The 12,118-nt window shown below is 41.6% G+C and overlaps 1 protein-coding gene across 3 annotated transcripts in view; it reads left to right on the top strand.

The window, feature by feature from the left end:
• kif26bb (kinesin family member 26Bb) overlaps window positions 1-12,118 on the top strand; it is a 34,377-nt gene extending 22,259 nt beyond the window's left edge. The window contains exons 11-15 of one of the 3 annotated variants that reach the window (XM_067573201.1): window positions 246-405; window positions 588-3,759; window positions 6,504-6,673; window positions 8,834-8,984; window positions 10,061-12,118. In XM_067573201.1, coding sequence (XP_067429302.1) covers window positions 246-405; window positions 588-3,759; window positions 6,504-6,673; window positions 8,834-8,984; window positions 10,061-10,254 — 3,847 coding nt within the window. In that variant the 3' untranslated portion in view covers window positions 10,255-12,118. The remainder of the gene's footprint in view (window positions 1-245; window positions 406-587; window positions 3,760-6,503; window positions 6,674-8,833; window positions 8,985-10,060) is intronic. The other 2 variants (XM_067573202.1, XM_067573203.1) reach the window with 2 other exon arrangements.

Raw genomic sequence — 12,118 nt, 5'->3', positions numbered from 1 at the left:
GGAAGTGTAATACTAAATCGCTGAAGTACCCCACTAATATCTGGACTGTGAGCTGAAGTTAATCATGAATGTTGGTCTAATAACTTGGTTTCCAAAAAATGTCTGATTATTAAACCCAATTTATAGTTTTTAGCAATGACAACTGCATCAGAATTTGAAAACTGATAGATTATGCTGTTTGGAGATTTAAATGACTGATGCATCCTTTGAGTTAATGTCTGGACATTTGCTCTATCTCTGTACAGGAGTAGTAAGTTGACTCTGCTCCTTCGAGAGTCCTTGGGTCATGTAAATTGCCACACCACAGTGATTGCTGAGGTTGCTGATTCCCTGATACACCTACAAGAAACCTTATCAACAATCCAGCTGGCTTCTCGTATCCGCAGGACACAGAAGAGGACGAAGGTACTATACATGTCCTGCAAAATCATTTTGTTCAAAACTTGCAAACCTTGTTTATTGTATGTACTGTCTTACCATGTGATTGTTTCCCTTGCACCCCAATAATTTGTTTATTGATTGATATTTTGGATCTTAACCATAGTCCATTCCTAAAACTAACACCACAGTTTATCTTTATTCAACAGCAGTCCACCTCATGTTCTCCTTGTGGGAGGAGTTTAACTAAAGAGAAGAGAGGGCCTCAGTCTCTGTCCCTGCGGGCGTTCCACTCCACCGATGAGGTAGATGTCGACATCCGTCATTTCCGTCTGCGTGGTGAACTAGATGAACACTCAAGTAGTGACCAGTCCTGTGATACAGTCATCCAAATAGACTCAGATGGCTTGGTCCAGTCTAACGCTGCCCCAAGGTTTGCACAACCCGAATTCGTGCCCATCATACCCTCTTTGCATCCTAACAAGACTGACATGGATGACCCAGAGTTTACCGCTCTGCTCCAAGAGCTCCTGAGAATTCCTCAGCTACAGGGAGAGAAGAAGAAAGATGAAGCTGTTCAAGGGCATATTGATGTGCTGAAAGCAGAAGTGAAGCAGCCAGAGAGAGACTGTCTTAAATGTGACACGTTTGCTGAACTTCAAGAGCGCTTGGGCTGCATCGATGGAAGTGAGATAACAATGGATGTGCTCAAGTCTTCCTCAAAAGACCCTCCTGTTAACAATGTCACAACCAAATCACAACCCCAGAAAGAAACAGGGAAACAGACAGACACTGAATCCTCAGAGGCACAACAGACGATGAATCAGGGGTTAGGCTGCAATCAGACGTCTGTTGGAGAAAAGCAGACAGATGGTACCTTCCCTGGAGACAGTTTTCAGAGAGAGGATTCAGGTCTGTATGACTGTGAGGAGTGCAGTGCAACCAGTTCCAGTGAGGAGCTGCTGAATCAAACTCTCAGCCTGAACATGACTTGTCGCTCTGAGTTGCCCAACACTGGAACTCATAAGTCAGGTGATAAACTCTCTTCTCAGGACTTTGGTGGGGACGCTCAGGGCATGGCTGCTAACAGTTCACTTGCCTTTGCACTTGAGCCAACAAGTAAACAGGAGAATCATGAAGCAGCTGATTGGTTCAAACCAGACAAAAGGACCTCACCAGTTGGCAAGAGTTCCCCCATATCTCCTCCCTCTTCCTGCTCCTCTTCAAACTCCTTGGCTAAGAGTGTTATAATTGGGGACGTCTTACCTAATCGCCCCACAGAGGACATCAAGGAAATGAAGGCCACTATCACTGTAACTGTTCAACAACCACTGGACCTAAAAGGTCAAGATGAACTTGTCTTCTCTATGGTGGAGGAAGTGACCATCAGTGGAGCCTTAGACAGAGGGAGGACAGGTGGAAACATTATTTGTATCAGAGACAGTGCCCAGTCATCGGCACATGCTCAGGGCTCTGCCAACTCCCAACCTATCAGAATTATCAGCAATGTCAGTGAAGAATCTGCAGCTGCAGGTTCCTCTAAGACAGCCAAAAGTGATGTTGTTCAGCCTTTAGCCACAGAAGCTGGCACTGAGAAGCCCCAACATCAGTTCAGAAGGGAAAAGAGGTGCCTACCTTCATTTATAAATCCCATACTGATTAATACAGATATAGATTATGATTTGGATGGTGTGAAAGAAAAAGAAAATCCAAATGACAGTTTTACAGGAGTCAAGTCACAGTCTGAGCTCAGAGGTAATAATGCCAAATGTCCAGAAGATACAATGAGTTTTGAGAAGAAGAATGGCGCTTTTGCTTCTAAGACACATGTCAAAAAGCCTTCCAAGATATGTGACTCACCTTCAAGCCAAATTTCCTATGACTCAATGGTCATGGAAGATTCAGCTTTCTGTGATGGAACTGCAGAAAACAAAACATGTGGAAAGAGACCAAGAAATACAGATAAGAGCCACCCTAGAGACAGGGAACATGTTTATTCCACTAACACTCCAAGGGGCTCATTGGGGGGAGAGAACATTTGCAGACATGTTGGGAATACCCCCAGGGGAGTTGGTGTTTCACCTGGTTGCCAAGAAACCGCCCTTGCTTCCTTTCAAACAGGTAGTTTACCCAGAGGCTTGCAAAATGCCAGCCACCAGGACAGCTACCATGGTGGTCACGTGGCAGACAACCACAGAGACCCAAGGGGGGTGACATCATCCACTCCATGTAGCCCAGGGGTAACTCTGGAGAGGAGGCAGGGCAGACAGTGCTCCCCCGCTAATCACATCCTCCATGCCTCCTCTTCTCTGAAATATGGAACAGAGTACAAACAGGAAGCTATTTTCCCTCCCAGAAAGGGCGTTGGATCACTGTTTGAGACCTCAAGCGTAAGCATTAAACATGATAATATGAGCGGGAGGCTGAAGTCACCTATTGAGGACAGTGGCAGGCTTTTCAATGCCAAACTGGAGCAGCTGTCTTGCAGGACTAATTCCCTTGGGAGGACCCCAAGGGACTTCCCAACTTTGGATAGAGGCAGTAGTAACACCTCCATGAGCTCTAAGGGGAGCTCCAAGGGAAGAACTGAAGGGGCTTGTAAGGGAGGTTATAAAGGAAGTAGTGAGGGAGATTGTACCTTACCAAGGGCTAGCAGGAGCCCCAGGAAGAATCCCCGGTCTGACCATAGTCATCATTTCTTCCCTTCTGAAAACTCTCAATCTGCTAGACAAAATCATTCCAAGCTCTCTGCTGTGGGGAAACTCAAGATGGCTAGCCCCAAAGTCCGTCGGCTATCTGCCCCCAGCATCAAGAACCTCAGTCTCTCCCACAAAAGTCTGCGACAGTCCATCAACCGAAGTGCCAGTCTTTCCCCAGATGGTAAAAATGTTGGCTTTGAGCGAACATCTTCCTTTCTTTCCTCTTCCCCTCCACGTTCTTTTCACTCTATCAGCCGGACTCCAAGCCAGAGCTCCACATGCTCATCCACAAAATCTGCCATCCAGGGGTTTGTCAGTGGCCGGATCTCCGACCTCCTTAAGGAAAGGGCCACCAGCCCCACTTCGGGAGGACTGGACCAAATGACCACACTTCCTTCGCCATACAGCCGGGTGACTGCTCCCCGTGTGCCCAGTCACATGAGTGGGCACGCCAGTGACACCACCAGTGTGTTGAGTGGCGATTTGCCACCAGCTATGGGAAAAACATCCCTGCATTTCTCTAACCGGAACAGTATGGTGAGCAGCGGCTATGACAGCATGGTGAGGGACAGTGAAGCCACAGGCAGCAGCACTTCAAACAGAGATTCAGTCAGCGACAGGAGCGGCTCTCTCCTCAGTGTGGCTTGCAGCAGCAGATCATCCCGGAGGAGAGGCAACACAGGTAAAACAACAAGAATAATAAACCTGAAATGAATGACTTTTTGTTCTGGAAAGATCAAAACCTCTAATCGTGTCGTTGTTGTTAGGTGTTAGTTTTGCAAGTCTAGTCTAAAAAGAATCTTCAGTTGGGATGCATGTTGAGCATCTTAAAGATAAACTGCACTGACAATTTTAGATTGACTAATGCCTTTTTTTTCCAACCCTCATCGTAACCATTGCTTTCCGTTAATTCCAGTACAATGTGACTAACATCTGAGCAAACAGCATGTCTGCTTTTATTTTTGTCAGTGTTTTATCATTAAATCGTTTTCTGAAATTGTTGAAAGGTAATGGAGGTAAGGTCAGAGACTATAAAAAACTCCTCCAATGACCCAATGTTGTGCAGACGCATTCATTAAAGGTGTTTGTGGGAAGGTAGGAAAAATAGATTCATTATTGGAATGTTTTGTTACACACCAATCCAATTAACGGTGCCAGTAAAATGATCAATCTGCTGAATCATATTTCCTTTTGAAGGGGGAAAGAAAATAACTTTAAAAGGCATTGTATGAGGATTAGCTCTAACAAATTTTGCAGAAATTTGTGTCATTTCTTCTTTAGATATGATCTTCCAACCCATAAACAACACATCTTTAGGAATGATAGTTCCATCATCATATCTTTTGGTTTGTAATCTGACCACATAACATTTTAATGTGACATTAACAGGAGATGACACACATCTGTAGAATGCAGTCAGACCTTGTGTTCTTACTGGCATTTAAAGCCATTTTGTGCAGGTCACATCATTAATATATGAACCCAGTGATGGCACTCACTAATGGAAGTGTAAATGCAGAAAATGAAGAGTGTTGGTTGATAAATTATAAAGTTGAGTGTGTGCACACTAACAATACTTGCTAGTAAAATTAAAAACTGAGATATATTTAATAGCTTTTGTGTAAAAAAATAAAAAAAGAAAGAAAAAGAAAGAAAGGATGGTGAGACAGTGATAATACTGCTAATGGAGCAATAATATGAGGAGACAAAGCTTATGCTGGATGAGCATAATTTAAAGTCCCCAAACGTAATATGTTATTAATTGGCTGATTCAATTCTGTTTGTACCTAGTTTCTCCTTGAGTATCGCCTTACGTAATTAACTCATCTACAGTCTGATGAAAGCTCTACACATATCTTTAGAACTAAAACACATTTTTAATGTATTTTGATCCCAGTGACATAAAACATAAACTATGTATCTTTTTTGGCACTGGAAAATAAAGGCAAGCCAGAAACAGTCAAATAAACCTTGTCCCCTGTGTTGAGTTATATGAATAATGTGGTAGCCTTCGCAAAGCCGACTTTGCCCTCAGGCTAACTGTGTTTTCAGTCCCTCAGAAGTGCACACAGCCGATGCTTTGAGGCCGCTTAGGGACACAAGCCTTAAGACGGTTTATCATTTATTGTTCCTGTGACTTGTGCTGCCATTGTTGCACAGTGTTTGTATTTATTAACACCAATACCAACACAGTGGCTCAAGAATACTCCGTTTGTATCATCAGCCACCTTGAGTATCCATTAGCACCAGCGCACAGCCTTATTATCTTGTAAAAATATGGCCTTAGAATTTAACAGCATAATCTTGGGCTATGTTGCTGGATGTATGTCAAATGCTGCACTTAAAATAAACAAAATTAAAATTTAAAGGGATAGTTTGCATTTTTCAAAGTGGGGTTGTATGTATTCTTGCGATAATAGACAATCGGAGATCTCTGCCTACCGAAGTCTGGAGCTTTCTAAATGCACGATAGTTGCTTGAGCGGCGGCGAGAACGGCCGCTAACAAACCTACGCCCCTTACATTTTGTCAAGGACACGCCTTACCGGAAATGATGCTCTACCCCCCATTCTCCTCCGTAGTGAACTGCATGTCATCGCCCCAATATGAAGGGTCGCCCTAAAGACTTTGGATTGGTTCTGCAATGCAGGTTTTTTTTTAAACTCTCCAGTTGTTTCCACCCAGTTTTAACAATGAAACCTGGGAGACTGTCCTCAGTCTCTATGAGCGAAGCATAGTCAGTGTATTATGTGCAGTAGATGACGGTCCGCACCCCCACCCAACCCCTCCAGTTACGAGAAGCAGGCAGAAGTAGAGCAATGTACTGCTGTGGACGGGGTCAGCAGCAAAACATATTTTAGCCACCTAAAAAAATCAATATCAGTTTAAGTGTATGCTATATTTAGAATATTTTCACCTTACCATCAGACAGCCCTTTCCTTTGGCGCTACGTTTTCTCAACTGTAGAACCTCCGTATTCCTACGCACTGTATTACGCTGCAGGTCAACTGTTTGGGTCAGGAAGTGCTGTTGCAGCGTAACAGCATGTGTGTGAGAAAATAATGTGCCAAAGGAAAGGGCAGGGTCTGACGCCAAGGTAAATGTAAAGCAGTGGAAATATTCTAAATATAGTGCGCACTTAAACTGATATTGATTTTTTTTTAGGTGGCTAAAATATGTTTTGCTGCTGGCCCTGTCCACAGCAGTACAGTGCTTAGCTTCCGTACTTCTGCCTGCTTCTAAAAACTGGGGGGGAGGGGTGCCAACACCCATCTACTGCAGATAATACAGTCAGTCAGATACCTTCATATCTCAACATTTTTACCGGTGTGCATGCAGTAGAAGGTTTCAGGAAAGGGAGAAGAGAAAGAAAACAGATCGAGAAACATCAACCCTTCACTGCACTTTCTGCCTCTCCCTGCTGTAGGTACTCACCAGCGTCTTCTTTCCCATGATACATCCCTCCCAATGAGACGCTCAGCTAGTGGTCTGCGATCTCGCTGGGTGGATCGCGGAATCCCAGAGGCCTACGAGATCAAGGTCTATGAGATTGACAATGTGCAGTGGATGCAGAAAAGAGCAGGTGCTGGCAAACAGGTGCTGGGTTTATTTTGAAATTTTTTAAGAGGTTAAAGGGCATTACATAAAATATGACCTTTCATCAACCTCTATTGGTAACCAGCGGGAATAGCAACATATGTAGAACACATCTCTGGCCAACCTGTTTTAGGGTCATAAAAAGCCCCTTTCATCATGTTGGCATCAGGTTTGAAAATGAGCCCAAGTCATTTTGCTATTAAAGTCGCTCTGGCCATTTGCGTTCTCAGGACTAGGGTTAGGCTCTGACAGCTGGTCCATTTTGGACCTGGTCCCCCAAAATACTTAAATCTCTTCAACCTTTAATCCCTATTTGCTCTCTTATTAACAAAGATCAATGTAGAAAACATTGCATTTGCGTTCACATTTCAAATGATAAACGTCACAGGCAGCAGATTGTATTAGCTTTAGTTAATTAATGGCTGTAATGGCTGTTGCTAAAGGACAATTCTGGTATTTTTCAATATGTGTCGTATTCTCATAATTATGGCCATTTTGACTATGTTTCAAGGTATCGTTGTAGAGATTCAGTAAATGCAATTCTAGCAAAAGTATATTGGGGCAAGCAGCAGCACCTACAGTTTTACAAATAAACTTAATTTTTACATGAATCCTTTCAAATCCTTTTGGTTTCTGAGCCAAAGTAAACACAGAGTTTAGCCCCCTGGATTAGCTATTGTAGCTAACTGCATACACAGATCTACTAAATGCCTACTACTGCACGCTAACCAAACTAGCTTATGTACTTTGGCACCCACAGCATTTGGAGCATGTTCAGTAGCTTGTCAAAAACAGGTCAAATTTAAAAATCTACACCTTTTATTACAGTGTGAGATACATTCAATCAACATTTCATTTTTTTTTTTATTTTTACAGGGACAACACACATTAATCAACATCACAGTAAATGTGCAGTTAGCCAACAGTTAGCAAAAAGGCTGCCGCTCATCTTACTTTCAGGTTATAACTAGGGATTGTGAATACTTTCTATATTCTTCTATAATTTCTGTATTCTTTTAGTTTTAGTTACGTATATCTTGAGTTACTTCTATGTTGAAAGCTGAAGCTATTTACATTTGATAAGGGATTTGGGCCAGTGCCTTGCATGGCTGTTTGAATCCAGTAATTTTGCAAGTTCTGTGTGTCCCACAGCCTGTACTCTAGGTAGACAGGCTAGCATTGCTTCATTAAAAAAATCCTAGAGGCACATCTCTTACAGTGGCTTCATCTCTAATTTGGATGGCAGCAGTGGCCTTAAGGTTATATAAGTAGAAGCAGTTGCTGAAAAAGAGCGTGCTCAGTAAACTGACCCTGGTTAAGTCAAGGTTAAAAGATTCCACCTCGCATTTAGAGTTGAAATGCGTTTGAAAACAAAATCTGGTGCATGTGTTGACGTTATGGCCCCATGACGAAAGGTCTGGCCTCATGAGACTATTCCCCCGCCTCCACCAGACTTAGGCGCTGCAACTTTGATACAATTTTAATGACCACATGGGGGGAATTGGGTCAATGCTGCAGCAAAGAACAAAGGACACTGTAAGTAAAACAAATATAACACATCGTAGGTAAAAGATAATATAAAAATACACATAAGAAAAATACAAGATATAAGAAAATACTACAAATTGAGCACATATTGAAATTTCAGCATCTTTATATTGATACTTACCTTTAATTAATTCTTCCATTTGGAGAGAAATTTAAAAAAAAAACTAAAATAGTGTGCAGCTTCATATTTAAAGGTTCTCTTTTGTTTCCTTTTAAATAATGTGCATCTATTGACCTTTGCAACCGTGTCTTTGGTGTAATAAGGTTAGTATAATCAGAGAGTAATTCCATTTAGTAGCCTACAGAGCTGTTTTGATTCACTCCCCAGAGGTGCAGTCCCTGCCCTACAACCTCTAAAACTGTGTGTGTGTGTATGTGTGTGTGTGTGTGTGTGTGTGTATGGAGGAGTCAAACCAAACAATGTTACAGCCAATACACCAGATGTTATCATTTGTAAAGAGAACAGTAAAGAAGTGAGTGATTGTTTTGGAGATGGGGAGTAATTTGATCTGGAGACACCAAGTAATTGTTTTTGAGATACAAGTTTTTGAAATATTACATGCTATATGAACATAAATAAAAGTAGAGAAATGTGTGTGTGTGTGTTTTCAGGGACCTGCATGCTTCAGCGCCAAGCTGAAGTTTTTGGAGCATCGTCAGCAGAGGATCTCAGACGTCCGGGCCAAGTACAACAACCTGAGGAGAGAGCTGGAGCAGGCCAAACAGAACCTCCTGCTGGAGCCCGCCAAGTGGAACCAAGAGTGTGAGTGACATTACGCATTCAAAATGTGTCTTTTAACTTTAAATTCACTGTAACGCTTATCCTTTTTTAATTTTAGTGGTATATAGTAACTAGAGGTTGTCACAAACGTTCAGCTCAGGAATGTAAAAATCTAACAAATTAGCTTGCTGTGTGAAAACAGTTCAGCAGGGGGAAGTATCCTACGGTACGGAGGCCCCCTGGGATCAGCTGAGAAAGAAAGACCCATGTGTAAATCTGTACTCTCAGTTTAGAAATCTTTGGCACAGTTTATAAACCGTGCTCTCGGATTCATAATCCGTGCCCTTGAATTACGAATCCATGCCCTTCAGAGAACAGAACAAAGCTGTGAAACGTCCAATGCACAACACAATATAGCATTAAATCTACCCTTAAATCTAAGATAAATTGGACTTATTTGGCGGATGTGGTCACTGTCGAAATGCTCCATGCATGAAGGTCCCTGTTCTCTGAAGAAAGAAGTTGTTTGAGCACATGGATTGCAAATCCAAGGGCACAGTTTACAAATCCGTGGACATGGATTTGTAATTTGAGGGCACAGATTATAAATCTGAGAACACGGTCTATTAACCGTGCACACAGATTTCTAAACCGTGTACACACATTTACACATGGATCTTTTTTTTCTCAACTGACCCCGGGAGGGCTCCGTACTACTGAGTCCTCATTGCCATCTTTAGTATTGTCCTTTGCATGACTTGTAATTTCCTATCATACCACATCACATTTTTACTTTGCTCTTATGCAAGATGGATTGCAAACAAGATATGCGCTGAGCTACTTAACACTCTCCTTGTTTTAGGACTGACCAGGGCAACAAACTCAAATTGCAACATAGGCAAAGCAAGTCTTATAGTATGACAGTGTCTTGAAATACAATTATTGGGGTGGTTTTGAGCCATAACAGAGTTTTGAAATTAAGAAATCTCAGCATCCTTATGGGAACTTTTGGCTATGAGGCAGCAAATAACAATAAAAAAAAAACATATCCCCTTTAACTACAAGGTAATATTGTCAACATACGATAATTAAAGTGTTATGTCACCGTCCCTCTCCAGTCGACCTATGGCAGACTTTCGAGGTGGACTCCCTGGAGCACCTGGAGGCCCTTGAGGTGGTGACTGCTCGGCTGGAGAACAGGGTCAACCTCTGCAAGGCCAACGTCATGATGGTCACCTGCTTCGATGCTGCCACCAGGAGACGGCATAAGAAGCGGCGGCGAACAGCGACAAAGCAGAAAACCTTCAAGTGATTTGTAGTGAGAATTGAGACATACAGTAGTTAAATTAAGGTAAAGGAAGGCCAACAATCGCTTTTCCTCAAGTAAACCGGGCTACCCCGTCTATCAATGATTTTTTTTTTTTGGACGATAAATTAAAAATATGCACCCCCCCCACCCTCCACATTTTAATTTAACTTTATGTTTTTAACTGCCAGATAAACCAGGTGCTACAGATTAGACGAATTTACAATAATATGTTACCTGCTCTCACAGGGAGGTCAAAGGTCAGAGTCAGTGACAGAGCTACAGTCTTACAGCTGACAGGAATTCTTCAGACACTTACAAAGATCTGCTACTTGTTACAATCCAATTTGTATCCGGCAGACACATTTTGGACTTCGGCGTCTTGGCCGTCGGACAGCTGAAACCATTTCATGACCTCAAAATGTATTCTTCTCTCGATAATGATATGCAATTTATCTATTTGTCCTTTAAACAACCTTAAAACACAGTTTGTATATGCTTTTTTTTTTTAGCATTGTACTGTACAGTATATTCAAAACAATCAGTTCAGCTCAGTGAAGCATCAAATGCAACAAGGACAAATATTTTCCTCTCCTGGTAGAGAATCTGCTTTAAGGTTATAAACCAGGAGGCTCTGTGTTCTTGTTTCTCTTCAGTCTTTCTTTGGGTTTATTGCAGACAGTACACTTGATATCTGATATACTGTAACTACTGTAGATACTTATACCATATCGTAGCGTGTGTGCAGAACTACTCTCTCTTAGTTAGTTGACAAACTGGTCATTACAGCCTCAAAATTAAGCACTTTTGTAGATTTGTTACGGATCTGATTTCACTCTGTTTATGCAATGTTACGGATGATTTAAAGCACACCTCGACATCATCCTTCACTTCACACTTCACTTTAATCCTGACAAGTTCACACTGTTGCTCACAGACGGATGACTGTTAATTATTTAGAAACATTAAACAAGTACAAGTACAGTTTACTACATTACACTTAACTGGAATTACTGTTTTCCTTTAGTTATTTATATGTTCTTACATATAATCCTGTGTTTCATTGGAACAAGAATTTACGTCTCACACTAATGGAAGAGTTAGTCTGCCTTAAAGTTGACACGACATGATGAAGAGGAAGTTTGGCCATTGCAGTTAGTGTTCAAAAGGGAATACCACGCTACCCTGATGCCATTTTGTATATAGATTTTGGTGCTGAACAACATATAGAAATACAATTCTCAAGTCTTGTAAAGTAATGTAAAGAGTGCTTCCAGTAATTAAAAAAAATGTTTTTTGTGGCAAAAAAAAAAAAAATTTAGCAGGAAAGAAAACTGTGACTGAACCGTCTGAAAGGAAGAGTGAAGGATTCAATGTTTAAGTTTGTGCCAAGAAAAACACCATGGTGATTTTTTTAAAACTCTCTTTACAGGATAGGTGGATGATCAATAAACTTGGCCTCTAAAACATTAGTAAGAACAACATTAGTAGCTAAATAATTGGGGGCAGAATACAAAAAAGTGTGGATTCTACTGTCAGAGTAATGGAGGAGTAATTACATTAAGGGAATAACATCATCGAGTCTGAAGAGCCTCGTGGCTCTTAAGTCATTTAGCCAATAAGAGAGGATTCACTGATGCATAGTAATCAATGCTAGGTCTTCTACCTAGATCAATGCATTTAAACATACAGGGAACACACATACACACACACACACACACACACACACTGGATGTCTGTTTTGTGAATCCTATTAATCAGCATGTCGTTCATCGCTGTTAATATATGACCACCGCTCTCAGCTCTTTTCTGTGATTATAGACATTGCAAACTGTGCATCCTTTGATTTGCAAACATTAAAGTCATGATG

The sequence above is a fragment of the Thunnus thynnus genome, chromosome 18 (assembly GCF_963924715.1).
Source record: "Thunnus thynnus chromosome 18, fThuThy2.1, whole genome shotgun sequence".
NCBI classification, from domain to species: domain Eukaryota; kingdom Metazoa; phylum Chordata; class Actinopteri; order Scombriformes; family Scombridae; genus Thunnus; species Thunnus thynnus.
The sequence above is the reverse complement of the archived record's forward strand: the minus strand, read 5'-3'. Positions and strand labels throughout refer to the sequence as shown.